Source organism: Anabrus simplex, chromosome 14 (assembly GCF_040414725.1).
Source record: "Anabrus simplex isolate iqAnaSimp1 chromosome 14, ASM4041472v1, whole genome shotgun sequence".
NCBI classification, from domain to species: domain Eukaryota; kingdom Metazoa; phylum Arthropoda; class Insecta; order Orthoptera; family Tettigoniidae; genus Anabrus; species Anabrus simplex.
The window spans coordinates 21,346,300-21,373,319 of record NC_090278.1 but is presented as its reverse complement, the minus strand read 5'-3'; the positions used below and the strand labels follow the sequence as shown (position 1 = coordinate 21,373,319).

Sequence of the window (27,020 nt, the reverse complement as noted above, 5' to 3'; positions counted from 1 at the left end):
CTTTTGCAGTACCTCACGCAGCTGACAGTTTCACTTAATCCTTTGAAATTTATTTGCAATGTCCACATGCACCTACGATATAAAATGGACATTGAAAATAAGGTACAAAAATATAAAACTAGAAATGCTGCTGCAATTGGTAAAGTTTCTGGGGATGTACTAAAGTCAGTTAGTTAGGATATAGAACAAAATGTGTAGTTCTTAATTGATTGGTGTATGTATGAAGCAGCTATACCAAATGAATTAAGAGTTGGTGTAGTAGCATCCTGTGTATAAAATAAAATTGATAAATGTGATGCCAATAATTGCGCATTACTCATCTTGACTGGTGTTGCATACGAGCTCTTGGAATGCATTCTTTCTGATTATATTATACACATTCACAAATTTACTAACTGGTTCGATAGAAGGTAGTTCAGGTTGAGGAAACATTGTTCCACTGAAGCTCATCTTGTAGATTCCAGCAAGACATGGCAGGTATTTTAGATTCAGGAGGTCAAATGTGTTACGATAGACATATCTTAGGCTTTTGATAGGATAGACCTTGGGAGACTACTGACGAAAATTAAGTGCAATTGGGCTAGGTAGAATAGTGACTAAATGGGTGGCAATATTTCTATAGCATTAGATTATGTGAAGCATTATTTGATCCTGAAATGATTATGAGATTGAGTCCCACAGTGCAGTATAATGAGACCTTTATTTTCTTATATATATAATCGATATGAATAATGAATGGGAATCAGAGATAGATATCAGGCAATGGTAAACAGGGTGAAAAGTCAGGTTGTGTGTTTCACAAATAGAAAGTCCTCTCTGTTTTAATTATTGTGTTGATGGGGTGAAATTTTAACATGGGGATCTCTGTAAGTACCTTGCTATTCAGAGTAATGATAGAGTTTCATTGTGGTAATCATGTAAACCATATTAAAAATAAAATTTACAGATCTCTTAATATGATTAATGGATTATTTAGGGGTTTTAAAGGTAAGGGCATATAAATCTCAAACAATGCCACAATTAGAATATGAGACTGTCAACAGGATTACTTGATTAGAGAACAGGAAATAATGTACAGAAATGCTCCATTTCTTCTAGACGATTTCTGACAAAAGAGTTGTGTTACAGAGATATTGCAAATTTTGGACTGGAAAGACATGGAGGAAGAAGACAAGCTGTTTGGCTAGGTAATACATTCCGAGATGTCATTGGTGAGATGGCTTGGAATTCAGGGGGGCATTCATTGGCAAACGTTCGCTTATACCAAGAGGATTCAGTGTTTAAAATAATTTAGCAAGGAAGTTGTTTCATGCATTTCCACAATCTTTTTCTACATGAACAACTGACAAACAATCTGCCACCTGGGTGACAGCACAAAATGCTGATCAGTGGTGGTTGATGGATTTTATGGTTGATTGATTCATTGATTGAGACATTGTTTGATTTTGTGGTCTTAATATGATGTACAGAGAGGGATGATGGATATTTGTATGGTTATGAATTAAGCATTGTCCACTTGTTGGGAAAGTGATAGGAATAATGTGGGATTATTTGATATTACAGTGAGGTGTTTTGGGTAGGAGAGGTTTATAGGAGCATGGAAATGAACAAAGAGGTGACAAGTCAAGTCATGTATAGAAAGATAGGTACAGAGGAATGTGAATATAAGAGGATAAAGAAAATAACTGGTCAGTGTGGAAACAGGGATGAACAGAAAGCAAAAGAGAAGCAAGGAATGGTATTGGTAAGGATTTGGAGATAGTATTGGTCCTTTCATGTTCCTCCTTTGCTATTGTTACCTTTTCTACTGCTATCTTATTGTGTATACTTTGCATTTTCTTATCTATCTTATCACTTATCCAGAAAGCAGTGGCAAAAGTGGCTCTGGTTAGGAAGCAGCAGGTTGTTATGCTTGTTAGGTTCCAAAAAGGGTAATAGAAAGAAAGAAAATACATAAATAAATAAATGCAATGTAATTTAAATCTTGTAGCAGTTGTATAGTGTTATTTAAAGTCGTTCCACATGCTGTACATGAGTTGACTATATTTGTAAGTGCAGAAGATGTTATGAGTAGAATTTTGTAAATAATATAAATTTATTAAAGATGAGATGTGTGATTAATCAAAAATCGTTAGTGTGAATTGTACTGTATAACACTGTATTTTCTCTGTATTTTCTCTTGTCAGTTTAAGATATAGTGCCTGATAATAATGCATGTTAGTGTTCCATTTGCCTCCTAAGTAGACACCTCTTTTGCAAATAAAGTGACTTTGATTTGATTCAATTTGATTTGATTGTTAGTGTTCATACTTAAATGTTTACACTGGGAGATAAGTAATTATACTGTTATTTTGCCAATATGAAATTTGTTTTCTCAGCTGTTTCTAGTTTAGGCCTATATGCTCATATTTTTATTCTTTACTTCTGTATTCTACTTTTCTTGTTTCTTTCTTATAGCCTTCCAAGAACATTAAGAAGGAAATATTTATAGAACAAAATGCTGATGATCAGCTGCTGGCATACATCAAAGAAGAAACACAGTATGTATACTACAAACCCTATAAAATAAGGAATATGTTGTAGCTATTCACAGTTGTGTTCAGCAGTGGTTGTTTTATCTCTGGAACTTACCACTTGTATCAGTTTAATCCTTCCTTTACATGGTTAAATTAAAACAGTAATATCTTAAAATTCTGTTGGTAAAAATGGTTAAAGATGGTTTTCCGTGGTTTCTCATTTTCACACCAGGCAAATGCTGGGGCTGTACCTTAATTAAGGCCACGGCCGCTTCCTTCCAACTCCTAGGCCTTTCCTGTCCCATCGTCGCCATAAGACCTATCTGTGTCAGTGCGACGTAAAGCCCGTAGAAAAAAAAAAAAAAAAATTTAAAATTTTCAGGAAGTTTAAGATCAAATTTATTGTTCCTTCATGTAGTTTTATTGAATACCCCTATATCTACAAAAGATCTCTGACAGAACGAGATATTTCTGAAGTGTATTTGTTTACAATACCTTTAATGAACTGTCAAAAATGTATTTTTCTTTCACTGTCACTGCATCATTTGTTCATCACATTCTTATCATATGAAATGCCATCTGCAACTGTTGCTTCCAGATATTCACAGTAATTTTGTATGTTTGTACCAACAGTGACACACAGAAAAAGGCTTGTTTGTAGATTATAAACTAAATCTGTAAATTCAAAATTATTTTTTATGTACATTGCAAACAATGTATTAATTTCAAACTAATATAATTTAACAACATTAATCAGTGTATTGATTGCTTAGTTCGGTAGTGTTATAACTCAAATAATGTCATTTTTTAAATTATTGATTTGGTTAGATACCTTTTTTTATGATCTGGTTCTATTTTGTGTTAAGTCAAATTTCTCCATTTGTGAACACCAAAGCAGAAAAATAAGACATTCAGTTCAGAAGTGCTACATCTTAGATATCATAGCTTTCAAATAAAACTTTCACCTTCATGTAAGTGTATGAAGGTATTGTACCAGTAACTTGTTATTGAGCATGAGGGTTTTGCAGGCCTTGTGCGGTCTTATGTTAGGATATTGTACAAAGAGGGAATAAAAGATTGTACTGTAAATGCTGACCATATTAACTTTATTAAAATCAGTCAATGGCCTATCATTTCCTTGAATATTTGTCAAATTGGACTCCATCCACACTTAGAAGTCAATAAACTGAAAATATATTGTCATAGCTCAATTGGTAGAGCAACCTACGCGAAATCGGGAGGGTGTGGGTTCGGATCCCAGTGGTGTCCGGTTTGGCCATTTTTGTTCTGTACTTAACATCTCTCCAACACGTACTACATGTACGTAACACGACCTAATACATTGAAAGTCTGTTTCGATTACAATGCGGTCGTGAAAATTCAATATTCATTCACCAATGAAATTAATAAAATCACTTCTTGATATAATTAACTTGGATAAAAGAAGTTCATTTTTGAAGTCTATAAATGGCAATATTGATTAACCCTCTACTGGATACTGTTGCTGTTAGGCAACAAATAACTTTTCGCCTGTATACATACAAGTGTTAAACTATTAGCTCCAGTTAAGAATTGCTGTTACATCTAAAACACTGAACATATGTTGAGCATTAAAGCTTGAAATTTTCTTCAGCAAACGAAAACAAAAAATAATTCATGCCGTAGAGGGTTGAGTTCACAGAGACATAATTAGTTATGTTAAGTGAATAATGTTCATTCTTTAAGTTCATAAATAACGACAGTAATTAAGTTCACCTTGGAAAAGAAAGATCATTCCTGAAAATGGAACTAACGAAATTAATTAGGGTTTCTTTTCAAATGATTAATTGGTGCAAGCAAGTAAAGTTCAACCTTGATATGCCTATCAATGTTCAAGCTAAAGTTCATTCTTCAGTTTGCTAACTAAGTAACGTAACATGGTGACAAAGAAAGTTCTGATTTGTAGAAATATTAACGAAGTGGCTAACTTTCAAAGTGCCCACTCGTTAGCAATTTTTTTCTGTATGACTTACTATTACACTGACTTTTTATAGCAAGGCATTTATAAAATTGGAATGTATGAGTCTGAAATCATATTGAATGTGAATTAAAGTTCCTAGAAAGTTTAAAGTGACTTGCTCAATTGAAAGTTATTTGATAAGGCACAGTTCACAATATTCTTTAATGACACAGATGCACATCACCTTATTGAAGAAGTGGCTCCATTTGACTGAGTTTGCACAGACTCTAGTGCCATGTCTACCATCGATCAGGAACACCATCACCACATATCCCTGGAAGTTACTATGCCCATCATAAACTGGAACACCATCACCACGTACACCATAGATTAGGAACACCCTTACCACGTATCCCTCAAATTTACCACATCTCCATCGGCAGAAGTTCACATGATAATACAGGTGGTCGGAGTATGCATGGGGTGTTGATTTAAACACACCACTTCGTGTGCTATTACGCTGTTTGTTCCAAGTAGCATGTGTAATATGCGCAGTAATTTTGCACCAAATCCACTAATAAGATAAATGATTTATCATGAGACACTACTAAGTTCCACTTGCCAGTTTCATGCAATTCAGTGAGTTTTAAACAAAGTGTTTGCTATGATAATTGAAGATTTTCGGTACTCTGACTTCACTAAATTCTGACTGTCTGGTTAATGCACTTCAGGGAAATTGAAAAGAAGTCTATTCATTCAACTTTACAGGTAATCTTAATGTAGGATTCAGTCTATGTTCCCGATGCGTTGAGAAATATTCTACTATCACTCTATCACCACGAAATATTAAATAGTTAATGGCACTGTATCTACTTCTAACCATGAAGTATTAGGCAGGTAGTTTCCACAAACAAAGTCTAGGTGGGTAATTTACTCATAGAATTTAACACGTAAACTCGTATTAGTTTTATAAGTTAATCAACAGTTCTATCACACACGGTAATAACACGTCCGATGTCTAACACTTGTATATTATAAGTCACACAAAATGTTTAAGTACTTGGAATGACTTATTTTGCAGGTTTTATACCACTGTCGGCTGTACCTTGCGGGTACTTCGTTCGACGTTCGGACTTGATACTCGAGCACAAAGTTGAACTTTACTGCCGGCACAAACTTGGACAGCAGGTCTTTGCTGTGCTGTACTGTTCCTATACTGACCTCGTTGGATAAATTCAATCGTCTTACATATGCTGACTGGACACTGAGCATGCATGTCTTTGAAATTACGACATATCTTGACGTTGCGGTATCTCCTTAAATCAAATAATTATTAACATGAAATTTTGACATGAGCAATCTGTTACTGTAAGCTACACAGTCCCGTTGTCTCTTAATCAATATCTCATCTGGAAGCAGAGATGTAAAAAGAGGTTTCAGATAATTCCCTCTGACGTTTGCGCCCCACATTTCGTGACGTATTCGAGTCTTAGCAGGCTGCTTCAAGCTTGCCCGCCGGAAGCGTTGCATCATAGCTCACAATGTGTACAGTTTTAACGGATGAAGCGGACCGCGTGATCCACATTTCGGTCCCGGGCTGTTTTTGTTTCATGACCACTGGTCGAGTTGGCTGTGCAGTTAGGGGTGCACAGCTGTTAGCTTGCACCTGGGATATAGAGGATTTGAACCCCTCTCTCCGCAGCCCTGAAGATGGTTTTATGTGTTTTCTTATTGTTGTACCAGGCAAATGCTTGGGCTGTACCTTAATTAAGGCAATGGCTGCATCCTTCCCACTTGTAGGACTTTTCTATCCCATTGTCACCATGAGACCTATCTGCGTCGGTGCACCGTAAAGCAAATTGCAAAATTGTTTCATGACCCCCTTGTCGGGGTAAAGAAAATTCGGTGACGATTTTCTTTTATGTCACCTTCTTATGATGCACCTGTAAGTTGGCAACTTTGTATAAGCCTTAGGTGATTTTGCCTAAACTAGCAATCTTGTATGCTCCATTCCTAAGTATTTCCACTAGGAGTTGGAAAAACTAGGTGTAAATCCTTTCTTCGGGAAGAGACTCTGCAGGTTTACAGTTCCTGTAGTGGCAGGCAGAATATTTTGGTGTAAATCCTTTGTTCGGGAAGAGACTCTGCAGGTTTACGGTTCCTGTAGTGGCGGTCAGAATTTCTTGGCTCTTTGCCTTCGCTCCCTGAGTAGTGCTCTATGTCGCAGATGACTGAAGGCGTTTGTGAGTCTATCCTTGTGGGGTAGATCGATATCTGGCCGTGTTTTCTGTAATCGATCCCATGGTTGATTTGGAATTACTTCCCGATGCAATGTTAACGGGATGTCACAAGTTAATTCGTGAGTAGTCGAGTTCAGGATGTGTTGCATGTTCAGCAATACCTCCATCTATTTCCAAGGTTGGTTACCGCAGTATATACTGCAGAATTTTGCGATTTCTTGCATAACCCTTTCTGCAGGATTGGCTTCAGAATGCCTGATGCAGTTGATGATGTGATCAATGTCTAGTTCCTCAAGAACATTCTGAAATTCCATCGAGGTGAACTGTGTACCGTGATCCGTCAAGAGAAACTCTGGTTTTCCCATTCCGTTCTAACACTGCAAAGAATATTACCAGCATTGGCCTTCTATATGTGTAGAAGCATCATATAATTGGAAAACACATCTATGACTACAACAGTGTACCTCAGAATTGCCCAGTACCAGTACCAGCTTACACTCTCTCAACAGTAAGAGCAGAACCATGCACACAACTGAACAATGCCCAAATACGCCATCTCTTCGATGTTCAGATTCTTCTATTTCTTTGTAATTCTTGTTTGTAACATGACACAATAGGCTACGTTAGAGAACAATCTTGCAATATGACCACCAATAAAATGTTGCTTATTAAACTTTTCACACCAAGAGAATATTACTAGTTTTGGATGGAGTTATTTTAGCTTTCTTCTCCCTAAACGTATCTTGTGCAGAGACACTCTCGAACCAGCAATGTGACAAGCATTTTGCCTATTATATTATATCTCACCTTTGGCGCTGTGTTATCCTGACTTATTTCAGCAGTTTACAAATATCATGCAGCACTTAAATACTTTCTTTCCAAATGTCTAAGAGATTTGCCATGTCAATTTGGAACTGAATTACATATTACGTAAGAACAGGTTTTGGATTCATAAAATATCCTAATTGCTGACTTGTGGAAAGACACATATTCCTGAGCTTACCAATTAGCGATGATGTTACCTTCCATTTGTGGAGAGACACATCACCACTAGGTAAATAATTAGTGATGAGGTTAACTTCCGTTTGTGTGGGGACAAATGGACCTGAACTCACCACATAGTGCTATGCTTTCCCTTCACTTGTAGAGTGTCACATGGCCTTGAGATGACCACTTTATGCCACTTCTCCATGTTCTTCTTATCTATAAAGTTGATCAGGGTGAAAATAAATTCATTGATCTGATCATCTGGTATCAATGATGGATGTAAGCAGAAATATGAATTGCAAAATTCCATTCAGCTTAGAAAATACTGATGGATGCCCCTCTTGTTGGTCCATGAAATTTAGCTGGATTTACAAACTGTTCCTCCCGATTAATACAGTGAATTCTGAATTTTTTCTTTTGTTGAGTTATGTATTTTTATATAAAATACATGTAAAGCAGTTACGTAAACACAAAATCCAGAACTGTTCCATCATTTAAACACTATTTTGTGAAAATAAGTAATTTATAGGTAGTGATATTGAATGTATTATGTTGAATGCTAGGATATGTAAAATATACATTGTTTCCCATTTTTTACAGTAGAATATTCATCAATCTTGGCAGGGACCGGCTTTATGATACGTTGTCTCCAGTTTGATCAATCTCACAGATTTCGGGTTGCAGTGCTCTGTATCTTTCCTTTGCTGTTTTGTTCGTCTCTTGCACCTCTCTCCGCTGGCTTCCTCTCTATATATGCTGACTTTCACAATATGTCACCCTCTGCACGCAGCAATTGCCCAAACCAGCGCACACAGCTTTCCTCAGTTTTCCTCTGGTGCAGTGCAAAGCCAGGGCATTTTCTAATAACATCATTTGAAACGTGATCCACTCTAGATATGCCAGCCTTCCACCTAAGCATCTTCGTATCCATGGCGCTTAGTTGGCGTTCTACCTCCTTTGTAGTTAGCGAGAATTCGTTGCTGTGGGAAATGACAGGACAGATAACAAACAGTTCAGTAGATAGATATCAGACTGTAATTCATCTTACGGTTGCACGAGCACCCATTTTCATTCTCCACATCAGCGAGGCTTTGTGTATCCTTAAGTTGTCTTCACCAGTATGTTGACCATCATCGCAGACTGTGGAGCCAAGGTAATTAAATTTCACTACTCGTGTTATATCTTCACTGTCAACATGCATGGTTACAACTTCTTGACGATGTAATGTCATGTATTCTGTCTTCTTTTTGTTGAGGCATGGGACATATTGCGCTAGTTGATTGTTCCAATCTTCTGTTTGTTGCTGCATATCAAGCTCATTCTCTGCAGCCAAAATGATATCGTTTGCATAGAGAAGTGTCCATGGTATTGGCATGTGCAGGTCTGATGTAATGGTGTTCATCACAAGAATCAATAGCCGTGGTAATGCAGCAGTGTCTTTGTGGACTCCTACAGTTACGCGGAAGTTATCAGATGCTCCTGTGGCAGACTGAACATAAATCGCTGTTTCTACGTAGAGCAAGTTTACCCTGTCAACAAGGTGCTCTGGAGTGCCACGTTCTTGTAACGCTGACCAGATAACGTCACGAGGTACCCGATGGAAAACTATCTGAACGTCCAGAAATTCGAGATATAGCTTCATATTATTTTCACTGTGTCTATCAACTAACAGCCATGCAGTGTGAATTGCTATGATTGTGCCCAAATTTTACCCAAATCCAGCTTGGCTCATTGTAATTTTGGCTATTTCGCTAATGCTATTGTCGAGGATTTGTTCAAAAACTGTTGTGCATTGCTCAGATGTCTGATCGGGAGGTAATTATTTAATTCGCAGGGCTTACCTTATTTCTTTGCGGAGGTGGTTGGGAGTGGTAGATATGGAAATTCCAAAATTGAAATATTACCTACGTAGTTCTGCCAGCGTTTTCGCACTTCCCGCCAGTCGAGTAGCAGATCGTCATGCCTATTATTGATGCCATAAAAAAGTTGGATTTGTTCCGTTTCATGATGCCTTGATTTGACTAGCTGTTAAATATGCCGGTAGTATTCATGCATGTCTAGTTTCACATATAGACCTGGATACCTGTTTGGTTTTGTTATGGCAATGACCTCCTTCTCTTTTCTACTGACTGCTTTGTAGGCATCCCAGCAAGCAAGAAACTTGAGGAACAGCTGTTCCTTCAACGTTTCTGGATCCTTAACATTGCCATTCCGAAGCCACGTGTCATTGCTAATACTTCGTCGTCGTCGCCCTCATTTAGTTGTTCCAAGAATAGGACATGTGACGTCTAACACTTTAGTCTGGCTCACTTCAACTGTGGTGATTGGTGGCACTGTAATTTTTGCAACAACGTTGGCCTCCTTATGGTGACACCTTTGATCAATTTTGGTTGATTTCCTGTGAAGCTGTCTACAACATACTTGAGATTCTATCATTCACAAGGATGTAGTCATTGTGAGTCGGATGGGAGCCACTATAGTACCTGACTGGATGAGTATCATGCTTCTTGAACCGTGTGTTCGCGATGATAACTTTGTGCATAATCGGGAATTTATTGGCCGTCGTCATCGTTCTTCTGTCCATATCCATGATGGCAGTGAGTTGTGTGGTCTTCTTTCCTCCATCTGACGTCCATTCAGATCACCGACAACAATAAGATAGTCAACGGTCTTCTTGTCAAGCACTGCCCTGAAGGCATCTTTGGTTTCCGTGTTAAGGCCAGTTTGTGGACCATTGCACAGAAAACTTGGATTTTCCTTCTATCCTCAACTTACACATATGACATCAAGGGATTCTAATACATTTGCCCGTAGAAGACTAAACTGTCAAAAGTTTTGCTGATATAACAATGCCAACACAGTTAGTTGTTCTTCAGTTTCCATTGTACATCACTTAGTAACTGCACCTCATTTCACATAACTTTTCTCCACTCCATTTTTTCCTGCACCTTACAGATGCCTATGTGCCTTCTCTCAAGTGCTTTGGCTAATTTGCTACTTCGCCCAGACTTAGTTCATTGATGTGGTACCGGATGGGTGTTCTCGCTTGTTTAGCATTTACAGCCTGTGCGATGGCAAACCTTGCATAATATCCACGCTGATTGGGACCTGCTAACGTGCGTCCCTTCCATGGGACGCCTTAGGCTTGGTTCCATTTCCATGAGACATATTTCCATAAGGATGTGCCTGTGTTTTTTCACGGCTGGCTTGTTGTGAAGTATTTTAGAACTCATGACAGCAGATAGTTACGTCACTCCAGACATGGAAAACAGACGCCATCTTAGCTACCCTCTGAAAAAGGAACAGTATGCTCCTTTCTGCATTAACTTCCAGAAAGGTAGAGTACGTCGTCTGCGAACTACTCTGTACCAAATGTCTCCATCTTCGCCAAAAAAGCCATGAAGGACCTTGTGTGTGTTTGGTCTATGGGAGCAATTATATTTAGCTCAAGACTGCCGACAGCCCAGTGAGGAACCTGTATCCATCACCTGGGACGAACCACGTGTTATGGCAGTGTAAATGTTTCGTGGAGAATATTCATCAATGCAAAATGAAATACCATTTTACTGAAAAACTAATTGGCAGCCTGATAAATCACTTGACACAAAAATATTTTAATCATATGAAGATTAATTAGCGCAGAGTATTTCACCTTTTGCTTGGCGTGATGTGCCACAAAACATATGACATACAAACCACTTTTGACCATTAAATATTGCCTTAAGCAATCATTGTATCGACTAGGTGGAAAATAAATAAATACTTAATTGTGAATCTATACAAACCAGTGTCGTACTTTCTGTCCTGTGTCGTCTTGTGGTGGCAATATCAATATCTTGTGTGATGATCAAGTGGTCTATCCTGTCTTACCTGGAATCATTGTCCCCCCTTTATTTGTCCTCCTATTTTCTCCTAAGTGTGCAGTAAGAACATGTGGTCGAACCTCCCACTACTTTGCTTGTGAGGAGGCCATGCATTGCAACGGGACATATGAATTCAATGCATACAGCATGAATAGGGAAGTACCTCTTCATGTTACGATGTATTTTCTCCTGCGTGGTGGACAATTTCCATGTGCCTGTTGCTGGCGGATCTCACATTTAACCAAGAAATTTGTATATCTCATTCTTCTTTCCTAGAATATCTAGAACCACACTGTGGTGGGGACACTGGCATAGACTTGGATGCTATTGAACAATGTTATCATTCTACTCAAAATTATCACTTGTTCCATGAATGTTTTGAAAGAAAACCAATTTCAGTCTTTCGTTTGCATAGCAGCAGTGTCCACTATGGTTCACTTCAATGTCCTGTCATCTTGAAGTCTGGCTCAAGCCTTGATTTTCGTGCTCCTTTTAGCTGTAGTTTTAAAGGAACACCTTAAAGAATATTTAAGTAGATGATAGGTTGTACTTGGGTTCAGATATTTGAGGACATCGGAACATTGTAATTAGACACTACAACCAAAACCATATTCTTTGTCGCCATCATAATATCTATGACAGCAGTATCAGTAGGTGAAATGAAAGCATCAGGGTTAGGGAAAGTGCCATCATCTGCATGTTATATTTCAGCTTTTCTAGGATTTCATAAGGAATAGTTGTTTCTATTTTGCATACGGCCTCTGTTATAGACAGCAATTAAAGCGTAGACTGATGTAATACATAATACTTGTGCGAAATTCCTTGTATAAACCTCCCGTCGTATACTTACGTCGGCTCTGTTGCACATCAACGCTACGTAATTAGAAATAACCACAGTGTGATATAATAAAATGTTGCCCTGGTGTGATAACAATGTACAAATACAATAGGTATGTTTGCGTGACAGTAAATAATATTTATAGAGTAAATGATTTGCCATGGTTCAGCAGATCTTGCTGACTGTCCTCAAACAATGTTCTCAACTTTATTTACGTCGAAACGACTGAGATTCCTTCAAACAACCTCAGAAATAAGGGCTTTTACAAAAGTTATTACTCGCCTGCCACAAACTGCAGAGTGGTTGAACAACATCAAAACTCCAAAGCATATGCCTTCCTTTATCTTGGAGAACTTCTCCTCGTGCATTTGTTAAATGAGGTCTGTGTGTTCGTACATTCCTAAATTGTCAGAAACTTCTTGCGCGTGATAACATGATGACACAACACACCCTCGTAACAAGTGAGATCTTTCAAATTTACGACTAGACTTTGAATTTGACCTCAGATGATGTTTACCCTCAGGAATATGATTTTCATGAGTAATGACCTCTTTGCCTGTGATATCAGTGTGTGCAATGTTCAGTAGCATTTCCTTTGCGTGACAGTTGTAGCGGAGTTGTCTGTTAAGTATTTGTTAACATCGTTTTAATTTTTTCACTGTAGATCGAGACCCGAGGTGACCTGCGCAGATCATCAATCTCAGGATGGCAGAGGACCTTGTTTCAGATGCAATGTCTGTTTCAAATCTTTCAGTCGAAAGGCCTCTCTAACGAATCACATTGTTATTCACACCGGCGAAAGGCCACACTGTTGTAATATTTGTGGTAAATCCTTCAGTTTCAAAACCGCTCTGTTGAATCACATTCCGATTCACACGGGTGAAAAGGCCTACTGTTGTAAGGTTTGTGGTAAATCCTTTATTCACAAAAGTACTCTAACAAATCACATTGTTACTCACACCGGCCAAAGGCCACATTGTTGTCACATATGTGGTAAATCCTTCAGCCTCAAAAATACATTAAAGAATCACATTCGGATTCACACAGGCGATAAGCCATACTGTTGTAACGTCTGTTTCAAATCCTTCATTCTTAAGAGCAGTCTAACACGTCACATGCGGTCTCATACGCATGAGAGTCCATTCTGTTGCGCTCTCTGTGGTAAATCCTTCAGCTGCAAAGTCACTCTAACAGATCACATTCTTACTCACACAGCAGAGAAGCCTCATTCGTGCTTTGTCTGTGGTAAATTCTACAGACGTACAGTCACACTTAAAGTTCACATGCGGACTCACATTCCTGCATTGTCTGTGGCAAATTCTTCACCCAGAACGTCAATCTAAAGGTTCGTTTGTGGCGAGAAACCACACTGCTTCAATGTCTGTGGTGAATCCTTAAGCCACAAATTCGGTCTAACAGATCAAATTTTTCCGATCTATGTTGAAGTCCTTCACCAACGTTGTCGTAACAGTACGCTTGCGGACTGACACGGGTGAGAAGCCGACTGCTGCAATGACTGTTGTAAATCCTTCAGCAACAATGTCAGCCTAACGGTTCACATGCGGACTTGCACGGGCGAGAACCCACACCGTTGCAATGGCTGTAGCAAATCCTTCAGACAGAAAGTCCACCTAGCACGCCACACGTGGACTCTAACAGGCGTGAGACAACACCAATGCAGTATCTGCAGTATGCTCTAAACCCATAGCAGTGCACTTTCGAAACACATGGAATCGCATACAGACGAGAAGCTAAAACATTTCAATATCTGTGGCGAATCCTTCATCAAGGATGTCCACCTAGTAGCTCACATGCGGATTCATACCGGCGAGACGCCACACTGCACTATCTGTAACATGCTCTTCACGTGGGGAAGTACACCCCTGAAACATATGTGGACGTGAAGCCGTACTGCTGAAATGTCTGTGGAAAATCCTTCAGCCGGAAGGATAGGCTAATAGTTCGCATGTGAAGGAACATGGGTGTGAACATAAGCGCGTGCTCTGTAATGCTCTAAAATGTTCAGGGAATCGTGTAATTTTACTCCTTAAGCGGGAGGCTAGGTACACACTGGCTCACTCCCAGGTAGGGTGTGATTTCCCTGATTGAAAGAAATATTAACCACGTGCTAAAAAGGAATCTTAGGCTAAAATGATCAATTGAAGGGCCACTAGAGACATATTTACTTGATTATCGTGTATCTAATTGTTGAAGAATCGTACTGTTTTAATTTTTGAATTCTGTGTGGAAAAACTTAGTACGTGCTTTCAGACTGTGATACCAAATTTGTTTCTTCCCAGTAACAAAGATTTGGTTTTCGTTTATACAGTAACGTATACCTAAATATTTTAGGCAGTTAAGTATAAAATTTTGCCTGGAAATAGGCTTTTCTCTGCAGCTAAATTATAGATTTACAAGGTTTCCATGTACTTAAAAGATTTAAAATGAAATAAATGATACTCACTAAAGGATCTGTTATGTTCGTTAGATCTTGTGATGTATTCAGTTTATTTAGTAGGATGTAAAGCTAATATTATTAACCTTCTCGGTGGAGGGCATCTTTTCGCTGTGAAAGTCAAGTCGTAACAGGAAATGCGTTTTCGAAGTACTTGTTAGGAGTATTTTCTGAGACATGAAATACTAAGTTCATTGTTTTCTTCACATATTAGCAAAAAATAACTGCATGTGCAAGTTGAAAGTATTTGCTGACCAGGGAAAAAAAGGTTCATTGTTTCTGCAAGTTTGCAACTTAGGTACAATCACGCAGGAAGACCTAACCTATCTTCTTACTGAATACCCTATATAATTCTTAAAAATAATCTGGTACCGATATTTAATACCGTAGGATCTTTCACTTGGATTTGAGCAACCACGCAAGGTACCAACCAAAGAAGGACAAAGGCTTTGAAAGGCATGAAAATTTAAATTCGTTAGCCCTCGTAAGCTTATTGGCAGTGGAGTCGGAAAAGAACAAGAATTGACCAATAAAGTTCGGATAAGATAGATAAAAGTGAGTAGCTTAACACACGTAAGCAGAAGCAATTCGAGGAATCATTTAAGGTCTCCCATGGTCACCATATACACAGGTAGTGGTGGTGAATAGTGCTAGCTTAACCTAAGTGCCAACCTGATTATGGGTATGTGTGCCAGCATTATCTAACAGGGATAGTTTTGATGCCAGCCTTATCTTTTAAACCTCTGCATGGTGTAATATTTACCTCTAGTACAGTTAAAATAATTATTTCATAGCTGTACATATGTTCGTTGATGAAAGTAGAAAGTATATTGAGGCAATAGCAGTGGTGGCTAAAGGGATAGGGTTATAGGAACATGGAAATAAATCAATAATATTTTAGTTTATCATATATTATAACAAGAGCTATAAAATGCATTTACTACAAAGTATGTTAGCACTAGCTTACTATCTTCACGGATCTTTTACACAGTGTGTACAGTATATTCACAAAATTATGTTAAAATACTAAGACTGATGCTTGTTGTTTAAAGGGGCCTAACATCGAAGTCATCGACCCCTAATAGTACGAAATGAGACGAAATGAAATGACAAATAAAAAGTTCAAAATCCTCCACTGACGAGAATTCAAAGCATGAGGGCGAAGATTTTATGGATGGATATGAATTTAAAATGATGAGTTGAACCGACCCCCAGTGACTCGCATGCACATAACAATAGTATTACGGATTAAGAATCTGCTTCTATAGCACGATGGTGAATCGATTACGCTTGTAGTCGAAATGGGTCCAAAATCCAGGTCATGAGCCCCTCATAATGGTACTTAACGCTAGGAAAATAGAACCATGCCATTTGCCATGTTGTGGTACTGATCAAAAGTAGCGTAGACTCTCGGTATTCCACACATTATGGTACTATGCACTGGTAGTGTAATGTACACATGTAAAACAGACCTACAGTGTTTCGCACATTGCGGCGCTATTTATTGGCAACGCAAACCTATGGCGTTCCTCACGTAAGTGGACTAACAAGAGGGGACTCGAAGTATCCCGTGGTATTCCTCACATAGTGGGAACTAAGCATAGGCAAGGAAGAACCATGGTGTCGCTCATATAGGGGTATGAATCACAGGTACTGTAAGACTCTCATCCTGATTCACACACTGTCGCTACTAATCACAGACCTATTGCGTACCGAAAATAGTGGTACTATCCGCAAGAACATGCGACTCATGGTTATACCAGGCGTACTGGCATTCTCCGGTATAAGTAAACACATAAACGAAGTTGCAAGTACCCTTTGTAAATATTTAAAACTTAATAGCAAAAATTCACCAAATTAGTAAATTAACTGGTCACAAACTAAAGGCAACTCGGATCGAACCAAAAGGTTTTTACAATGGTAGGAAATAAGCAGAAATCTTGAAAGAAAAATACACGCAGGATTTAGGAAAATCAAAATATCTTAATTACTGACTTGAGAGAAAATACATAATGTTGAAACTAACTCCTTGAAAATAATAGGTGCACCTTCGTCAGTATATCAGATTAAGTAATTAAAATTATAAATTGGCTAATTAAACAAATACTAGACTAAGAACATATTGATTACCTGGTAATGAGGGACTTCTCCTTCATTTAAGTGAATTGATAGTTTTGAGGAATTAAATTACAAGATAATTAGTTTTCAAAGAAAATGTCAACGGACTAACTTAACTATACTCCTTTTTCATTCAGATATTTACTTTTGAACTAAAAATTAAATCTACCTTCCCCAGGAATTATTTTTTACATTAAGTGGAAAAGGTAATGTGAGGCCGCGAGTTTCTCTTAAGGATCAGATCACAACACACAACACAAAAATTAATAAATGTCACCTGAACGAACGTCTAATCAGAAAGCGCTCGGAAAGGTAGGCAGTCATTAAATAGGCGTCCAAACGACCCAAGAAATGCTACACGCACCGAATAGAAAGAATCAGACAGCAGTAAAGATTGGGAACAGACCCACAGAAAAAATACTCAATCATTAAAAATCAAAGCAAGAGGCACATGTCATAAAAGGGCGCGCATACAAAAAATCAGTTCAAACCGCAGGGAAATGCCGCCCAAATCACAAGAATCACTCCAACATTAAATCATTAAATTACTTAAGGTGAAGAAGTAAGAGATAAAAAACTCCCAACTTGGCACTGCCACCACAATAAAACTTCAAGGTTCAATCATCATCATTTTTATCAATAATACCAACAGCAGTTCCCATGGGCGATAGCTGCCAAGGAGATGACACAAAATAAGCGTTACAGGAGCATAACAAAATTTACATCAAGGAAAAAACAAAAGAAAATATTAAGGGAAAACCTCATTCCGTTTGCCATAGAAAATCTCGCGGTCTCAGTCCTTTTAACGGAGGATTTCACATAAATTATTGTTCGTCTTCGAATAGTAATTCGGAATCGTCAATGTGCCAGTAATTGATAACAGCAGTACAATAGTTTGAAATCTCGTCCTCATCGTGTTCTGTAGTCAATCTCCCTATTGTGAGATCGGCGTTTTTTTAATAGCGCCTGTTGATTCAGGATCAGGTGATCTTTGTTCTTTTGGTCCGAATTGACGTTGGTATTCCAGGGACGTGGCTCCAAGTTCATCAGGATTACGATTTCTCTCCCTGACGTATTCCCGTGTATCCTTCCATCTACTTTCGAGTTCTCGTCGTCTGGACTCACGATTTCCTTCAGGAGTGCTTTCACGCTGTCTCCATGAATTCGTAGGTTGGTAAGGGTGTCTATCCTGATTCCATTGACGTCTAAAATTCCGGAATCTGGTTGGGTTGGTAGGGCTTAATCTGCCTTCTTCACGTGTCCTGGGTTCCTCTCTCTCCGGCGGTTTTATTTCCGCAGAGTTCGTATTTATTTCTCGACTCCTGTTGGTTTTCGGACTAGATTGGATATTAGCCGTATCTAACCTGCGCAAAGTAGCGTCGAAATGTTGCAATGTTTTAATTTTGGCAGCGACTAGTATCTCTTGAACATGAGGCGGATATTAAAGTGTCAGGATCTGAACGAGTTCGATATCTGGCAAAGGTGGATCTAAAAATTGTAATTTTTTTAATTGCATTAAACAATAATCTGAATATCGGGAAGTATTGACTGAAGTATTGTATTTACTAGAGTAGAGTTGCATCTTGACGAGGTGTTGTCTTTCAGAATCCCAAAAGCGTTTAAGAAGTGCCTTTTTAATGTCGTCATAGTTTTTAAATTTGCTCTGAAAAGCTATGAACCATGACAAGGCTCGTCCTTCTAGAAGCTTGGATACTACTCTAAGTTTTCTATCGTCATCTACACTCTTCTCTTCCAGGTAATCGTCGACATTTAACAAAAATTCTCCAGCAGTATACTCGTCACGTCCTGAAAATTTGACTGGTTTGTCATCTGGTACTTTAATGAGGGTTGTTGTACTGTGTACTTCCCTCGATGAACCAGGAATTGTGACGTCAGTTGTATTTTCTTTGAGTTTAATTTGATTCACTTCTTCAGACAAATTCTCAATTTTGAAATTAATTGAGGCGTCTAAATCTTTTATTTCATTTCTCAAGTCAGTTTTAATGACTTGTACGTCTTTACAGAAAGCAGCTATCTGGCTATGCGTGCTGTCTAGCTGTCCTGTAATACGCTTGTCGAGTTCTCCTTGCGTGCTCTTAATTAATCCTATCTCGCTTCGTAATTTGCCCACGTCGTTCTTTAATGCATCTCGCAGGTTTTCCTGCACCTGAGCTTGCGAGATGTTACCATGGGATTCTTGAAATTCAGTTCGTAAATCTTTGAGTTCGGTGGAAAATGCTTGAACAGAAGGAAGAATATTTCTAAGATCTTTGTCTAAAGACTTGACGACCTCTGTCTTTATTTCTTCCTTGATAGACTAAGTTTTCAACAAACTGATCCCTCATGTTTTTTTAAAGTGGCTTCAAATTGTGCACTAGAGTCTGTTTCTTTTCGAGGCGAGTTCCAGCTTCACGGAATCGTTGCTCGATAACGGCACTGGATTCAGTGAGCCTTTTGTTAATGACTTTATCGGCCTCTGCAAACTTAGTGTCCAAGGTCCTGTCAATTTTAGAAGTTAATTCTTCGACCTTGCTGCTTGCCTCATTGAACTGCGCTTGCAGTTGAGTATTTTGAGCCTGCAATTGAGAATTAGAGTCAACTATCTGTGACTGTAATGCGGTTATTTGTGTGTTTATTTGATTATTAGACCTATCAATCTTAGCATTCTGATCGTTAATGCTAAGCCTGAGAGCTTCGATTGCTGCAAGTCAGTTATCCATGTTTCCGGAATATTCGAATAAGTCAAATACAACAAGTTCTTCGTGTTCGTAATAGTTGCAGTCGAATCCTGTATTCAAATTGCAATTTATTATGACGCAAATCGAACCCTGAATGTTGCGGTTATATCTGTTATTACTGGCGCATAATCTATTATTATTGCACGGCTCCAAATCGAGCCCCTGAAGTTGCGGCGCCATCTATTGTATATTCTATCCTCTCTGTACCAGGAAAAGTTCTTGGGTAAAGGGCATGAGTAGGACCTCAGGGAGTGCAACTTGGTTTTGGAGCCGATACAGAGTAGGATAGACCATGTTGACGTCCCCCGATGAGGTGATAATAGCTGGAACTGGATCGTGTAGAATTGCAGCTCGTTAAGGTCATTTTTCGCACACGGAAAATTCACTTGGTGCGAGTAGTTATCACTGACACTGGCATTTACTGTTGAACACAGTTTATGGCGTAATTGAACTTTTGAATAATCATAGTCCTTTCTGTATGATATACTATTTAAAGTCGTTACTGAAAACGACCATAATTACACAGTTCACACTTGAAAAAGGCAAATCATAGTCTATAATCACAGTTTTTGAACACGGTCATTAATGTTAAAAATTAAATATTTGAAAAGGAGGTTCAACCTATTCAATACTTAAAAGAAAGAAATGCAGTAATCACATTCCTATTTAAATGGGACCGGTTTCGACATTAGTCAAGGTCATCATCAGCCGTAAAAACATGTACAATGTTTATGAATATTGGAGGTCAGTTTCACACTCTGATAGGCACAAAGACACGACACCACATTCTGTCATGCACAAAGTCACAACACTATCAACTAATATACGAAGATCAAAAATAACTTGAAGTCGCAGACGAATAGATTTGTAGTAGAAAGCCGCCAGCTCCTGGTGATCAGCGCGGCACATTCAAGGTCATGCGCTGCGGTCGGACGCCAAAGTAGAGTGGAGAATGTTTTGAAGGTCCAGAATTTGTCACAGTTGCGGGAAGTTAAGTACGTATATAAAAATATACGACGCAAATCAGAGTAATTGAATGAGTACTTGTACTCCTGCTAAGTTCTTGGAAAACAGTTGATTTGAAAAAACAATTGTAGAGAGAAGAAAAATGTAGTAAAAGACACAATTAAACCAACTGCTTTTTCCACCTTCACTTTCACTCAGGATGCTTATAAAATAACTAATATGTTTAAAAAACATAATATGAAAATTTCTTTTAGAACTAACAATAGAGGTCTTGACATCTTACACAACTCTAAATCTCTAAATAAGTCTAATGCTTTTTCTAAATCTGGTGTATACAGATTTAAATGCAACAACTGCAATTCCTCCTACGTCAGACAAACTGGCCGCAACTTCAATATCAGGTACTCTGAATATGTCAACGCCATTAAATACAACAGATTCTCTGCCATAGGACAGCACATACAAGACTCCAAGCATAGTTTCACCAGTATTGACAATGACATAAATATACTTAAAATCATTAACAAAGGCCCCCTCTTAAACATTACTGACCGGGCGAGTTGGCCGTGCGCGTAGAGGCGCGCGGCTGTGAGCTTGCATCCGGGAGATAGTAGGTTCGAATCCCACTATCGGCAGCCCTGAAGATGGTTTTCCGTGGTTTCCCATTTTCACACCAGGCAAATGCTGGGGCTGTACCTTAATTAAGGCCACGGCCGCTTCCTTCCAACTCCTAGGCCTTTCCTATCCCATCGTCGCCATAAGACCTATCTGTGTCGGTGCGACGTACAGCCCCTAGCAAAAAAAAACATTACTGAAAATTGCTTTATCCACCTTGACCAGTACTTCAACCCTAATTTCAATTTAAACGACATTTCTGAAAAACCCAATATCCTTTTTGACTTCCTAATTCTTCTTCTCAAAAATTCCAAATTCCAAAACCCCAATTCTATTTTCCATGCCTTACATAGTTCCCACCCACATTTTCTACCTCCAATAACCCACCCTCCTAACCCACCCTAAACTACCCCTCCTTCATTTCCCTATCTTATCCTTCCTCATTACCATCTAACTTCAATTTCTTTTATTCTTTCTCTTATTTCACTATCACTCTTCCTCGTTTAATTCATTCTTCCTTCTAAAAAAACCCACGACCTTCATTTCGGTTCTCCTCTTTCAAATTTTAACTCTTGTCTTGCGCCAACTTCGACTACTTCAATCATAACCTAAAATTTTCATTTAAAAAAAATAGCGCACTGTGCATATGAGTTTTCATTTGTTTTCCGATATTGCGCTTTTTACTACATTTTTTTCTTCTCTCTACAATTGTTTTTTCAAGTCAACTGTTTTCCAAGAACTTAGCAGGAGTACAAGTACTCATTCAATTACTCTGATTTGCGTCGTATATTTTTATATACGTACTTAACTTCCCGCAACTGTGACAAATTCTGGACCTTCAAAACATTCTCCACTCTACTTTGGCGTCCGACCGCAGCGCATGACCTTGAATGTGCCGCGCTGATCACCAGGAGCTGGCGGCTTTCTACTACAAATCTATTCGTCTGCGACTTCAAGTTATTTTTGATCTTCGTATATTAGTTGATAGTGTTGTGACTTTGTGCATGACAGAATGTGGTGTCGTGTCTTTGTGCCTATCAGAGTGTGAAACTGACCTCCAATATTCATAAACATTGTACATGTTTTTACGGCTGATGATGACCTTGACTAAGGTCGAAACCGGTCCCATTTAAATAGGAATGTGATTACTGCATTTCTTTCTTTTAAGTATTGAATAGGTTGAACCTCCTTTTCAAATATTTAATTTTTAACATCAATAATTTCAATACGGAACAATGAAATTTTTATCTTTAAATAAACACGGTCATTAAGTCATTAAGGATTATTTTCTGATTATCTTGTTATTATAACGTCATATTACCTCAGAAAAAGTTCTTAGTATTCACCCAGATTACTACTGTAAGTCGTATACTAATATGGCATGAACACTACGTGAATAAAGAAACACAGTTCAATACTCGAAAAGAAATGAGTTCTGGTAATTCTACACATCAGTTTCTGTTCATTGTCGAAGTTCAATATCATGTGAAGTAAACTAAGTCTACACGTAATGATATATTCTGTGAACGTTAAATATTTGGTATTTGCACTTCAATAAGTTCACTCGTATTATATTCGCAAATGTCTTTAGAATTAGACTGTAGTCGCGACGCGATGTACTAAATACAGTGCGACATCTTTTATAATTTTGTCGGCGATATGACTTCGTATTCCGGAAACGGGACCGCAAGTACTTTCACCGTGACTGCGCGGAATTACTGTACGAGGGTCGGTCTCTCCTCTGTCTCACTCACACACATCTGTGTACTCGTCCTTGTACTGCGCTGCTCTGCTTGTTAGCCTTGACATATATATACCGGCGCTGGGAGGGGTGGCTCTCTTGGCCATGTGACCGTGAGTGCACAATTTTCTTAGACTTTAAACTATTATAACTCAACAACCATGGGATGGATTAATTCGAAATTCACAGCGATTAAGTTTTATGACGTCTGCTACAATTCAGCGTTTGTCCCGTTGAAATTGGTTAAGGCGTTGAAAAGCTTGCGAAAAGGTGAATTATTTTCGAGAAATATCTCTAGGGGAGGTGAGCTTCGAGCGACAAGTGACGTCACTTGACTTTGCCTAGTGCACTCGTGAAGTCTGGCATATGCTGGAACATTCCTTTACTTAGATGTTCGTACGTCGGACGGATATTTTATGCTGGAATAACGTTTCTTTCGATTGATATGGGCCAGGACTTAGGCTTTCCTGGTACAATACGTTTGTCCGATAACCTAAAACAGAAGAGTTAAATTTAACACAATAATAATTAAAACTCGAATACGAAAGGATACGATTCTTTTTTTTTCGATTTAGTATGAATAATTTCAGATTGAGTTGCTCAGAAAATCGATGCAGTGTTTTTGTAGTCCTCGTTAATAATTATGGAATTATTTCAGGTTGTTACACAGAAATCCAAGTTTAGATTTACGTAACCGATAGTTTTGCATAAGGTATTCGACATTTCAAGCTATGTTAGCAGAAAAAAACGAGGTTAGGGGTGTTTCTTATTCATGATAATATAATTGATAAATTATGAAGCGTTCTATGAAATCCATCATCATTGATCTGCTTTTGGGACTGTCTATACTTCGAGGAATCGTTTCGGTGCTTTCATTACTCATATTTACAACTGCATAACCTGTATTTTTGTACAATTTATTAGACCTTTCAAGCTTGGTTAGCAGAAATTTTACGTGTTATAATTACATTGATGAATTATCGAGGATTCTATTAAGCCCATGGTCATTGATCTGCATTTAGAGCTGTAGCCCAATTGGATGATTCCCTATCATTTTACCTAGTATTTTCTTCAATGATTTCAAAGAACTCGGAAATCTATCAAACATTTCCAATGATAAATTGATCCAATCCTTAACTCGTCTTCTTATAAATAAATATTTGCCCTAATTTGTCCTCTTTAATTCCAACATTATCCTCAAATTGTGATCTATCCTACCTGTAAAAGCTCCTCTCCAAGCTTATTTGTCTACTAATGCCATTACACGCCAGTAGCATATCAACTTATGGGAGGGGGCTTAAAGTTGCAAAATTGTGATAGAACATAATTAAGGTGCTTGTGCATGCTTGAATGTCATCATAAAGACATTAATACAGATGAATTACGTTGATATTCAGATTGCAGTACACTACAGAATCTTACATTAAAATACAGAAAAAACAATACGATCAAGCTCAGCAGTTTTACAGCGAATGGTATGTTCATTTTACAATCTAAAATCCAACTTTCGAGGCTTCTTAGAAGACATATTCAAGATATCTGTTGGTTTTACAATTATGTCTCTATGAATGTTAAAAGGAGCCACCCCATTGAGTCGACTTTAACGTGTTTATAGTCAGTTTCCGTTTATTTTCTTTTATAAAATTTCCATGAGGTTTCTAACCACCAGTAAACCCGCCCCTTATGGCTACGCCCGTCACGCGCCATCTCTCCACTGACAGCTCAGAGCATCCCGCTTAGTCGAGCATCTCGTCTCCTTACTCAAAGGTCTTTTCTTTCCAAAATATTCAAAAACTAGTCCTTTGTCGGAAATCACCAGAATAAATTATGCTGCTTTCCTTTGGATCTTCTCCAGTTTTTGTATCAAGTAATCCTGGTGGGAGTCTCACACAGTGAAACCATCCTCTGATTGGGGGTCTTACCAGAGACTTACTGTATATGCCCTGTGGTTTACCTCCTTACTACAACCCTCGAATACCCTCATGTGTAATCTTTATGTACTATCTCATTCATGAATGAAGATCTTTCCTTATATTAAGACCTAGACCGTGATCCCCATGAGGTACTGTCACCTGATCAATAGAGTAATTAAATCCGAGAGGACTTTTCCTCTTTGTGAAAATTACAACCAGACTTTTCATCGTATTTACCATCATACCCTTGTCTCCTGTCTATCTCACAACATTGTTGATCTCTTTTGTAGTCGCTTACAAACCTGCAGCTTATTTAATACATACAGTGTAACATCATTAGCAATAAAAGCCTTATCTTTGATTCCAGATAACCATTTCAGGATCAGGTAATGCTTCAACTACTCTAATTCTGTGAGTTCTTTCTAGAAATTTAGCCACCCATTCAACCACTCTTTTGTCCATTAGCCATCTTTTTCGTCAGTAATCTCTAATGATCTACCCTGTCAAAATCCTTGAATCAATACCTCCTGTGGGTGGGGGCAATAGAATACACCCGTGGCATCCCCTGCCTGCCATAAGTGGCAACTAAAAAGAGCCCAGGAAGTCTAAACTTGCAAGCACGGGTTGACGACCGTGGAGAATTTGGCTGAGTCTTGGTATTGCTTCCCTTTACTTACACACCAAGTTCTTCACTTTCATTTATCCTATCCAATCTCCCTTGGTCATTTTTTGTTCTTTTCTGACCCCAGTGGTATTAGGTTTTTGAGGTCTAGAGAGACTTTCACTTTACCAGTCTTCATAGCCCTCACTTTCCTTTGGCCGCTACCTTCTTTTTTCGAAGTGTTGAATCTCTTCCCTCTAATTCGTGTTAATAAACACCACCACCAGCATGACCATGGATGGATACATATAGTCCATTCTACCTGAATCTAAATTATCTGCTATATCATGTTGGAATCCTACAAAGTGAGCCTCACTGGAATAACTTTTCCTAAACGTGTACAGCCTTCTATCAAACCAGAGCTTATATGCAACACATGTTAAGCAGACTGGCCTGTAATTATCTGCCTTATGTTCATCATCCCTTTCTTTATACAATGGGGCTAGAGCTCCTTTTACAAACAGTAAACAAATATTTCCGATATGGCAGCATATTTCTAGTAATTACCCTGAATTCTTAATAAAGCCAGCTGCTTTTCTTTTTAGCTTTCAGCTTTTTTGAAAATGTCTTTATTATAATAGGTAAATTCCACTACTTTGCCTGTATTAGTCACCTCCTCAACCTGGAAATTAATCTTACATCCAACTATCTTTGCATATTGCTAACTGAATTCTTATGCTTTCTTGAAGTCCTCACATATACACTCTCCTAGTTCGTTAATTTTCCCTGGAATGTCCATGCTGGAATTTGTGTCAGCCTTAAAGCAATGGTTCATGTTTGTGGGTTACTGTAGTCACGTCCTAGTTCGTGAACCATGGGCAACGGCTGAGTGGCCTAGTAAGTGGTCCTGAGAGTCGGGATACCAGTTGCTATGGAATGGGAGTGGGCATCTCGGACATATACTGAGTCGTGGCCCTCCTTGTGCTCAGGCGGCTAGGACTACACAATTCACCGGTGGTCCATAACCCGTTAGAGGAGAGATCCTCACTTGGACTATGTGCAAGTAGGGCAGCATCCTGCTTCATGAATTTACCGAGCTCAGAACACTTTAAGCAAGCCTCGGACCTATGGGAGTAATGGAGTCCCACTCCCATTTGACAGGCGAGGGACTCCTTGGAAACAACTTGGCGAACGAAATGGAATTCGATGGGGAGCTATCAATATTAATGGGGCTTATGGAAGAAAGAAGGTAGAACTTGCTGAGTCAGCAAAGAGGATGCATCTGGATGTGCTAGGAGTAAGTGATATTCGGGTAAGGGGAGATAAGGAGGAAGAGATAGGAGATTATAAAGTGTACTTGACGGGTGTTAGAAAGGGAAGGGCAGAGTCTGGGGTAGGGCTCTTTATCAGGAATACCATTGCACGCAACATAGTTTCTGTTAGGCACGTAAGTGAGCGAATGATATGGGTAGATTTGTCAGTGGGAGGAA

At 38.6% G+C, this 27,020-nt stretch overlaps 1 protein-coding gene across 1 annotated transcript in view; it reads left to right on the top strand.

The window, feature by feature from the left end:
- LOC136885792 (zinc finger protein 567) overlaps nucleotides 1-27,020 on the top strand; it is a 103,989-nt gene that overhangs the window by 18,308 nt on the left and 58,661 nt on the right. The window contains exon 4 of the mRNA XM_067158525.2: nucleotides 2,458-2,540. Within this exon, the coding sequence (XP_067014626.2) occupies nucleotides 2,458-2,540 (83 nt within the window). The remainder of the gene's footprint in view (nucleotides 1-2,457; nucleotides 2,541-27,020) is intronic.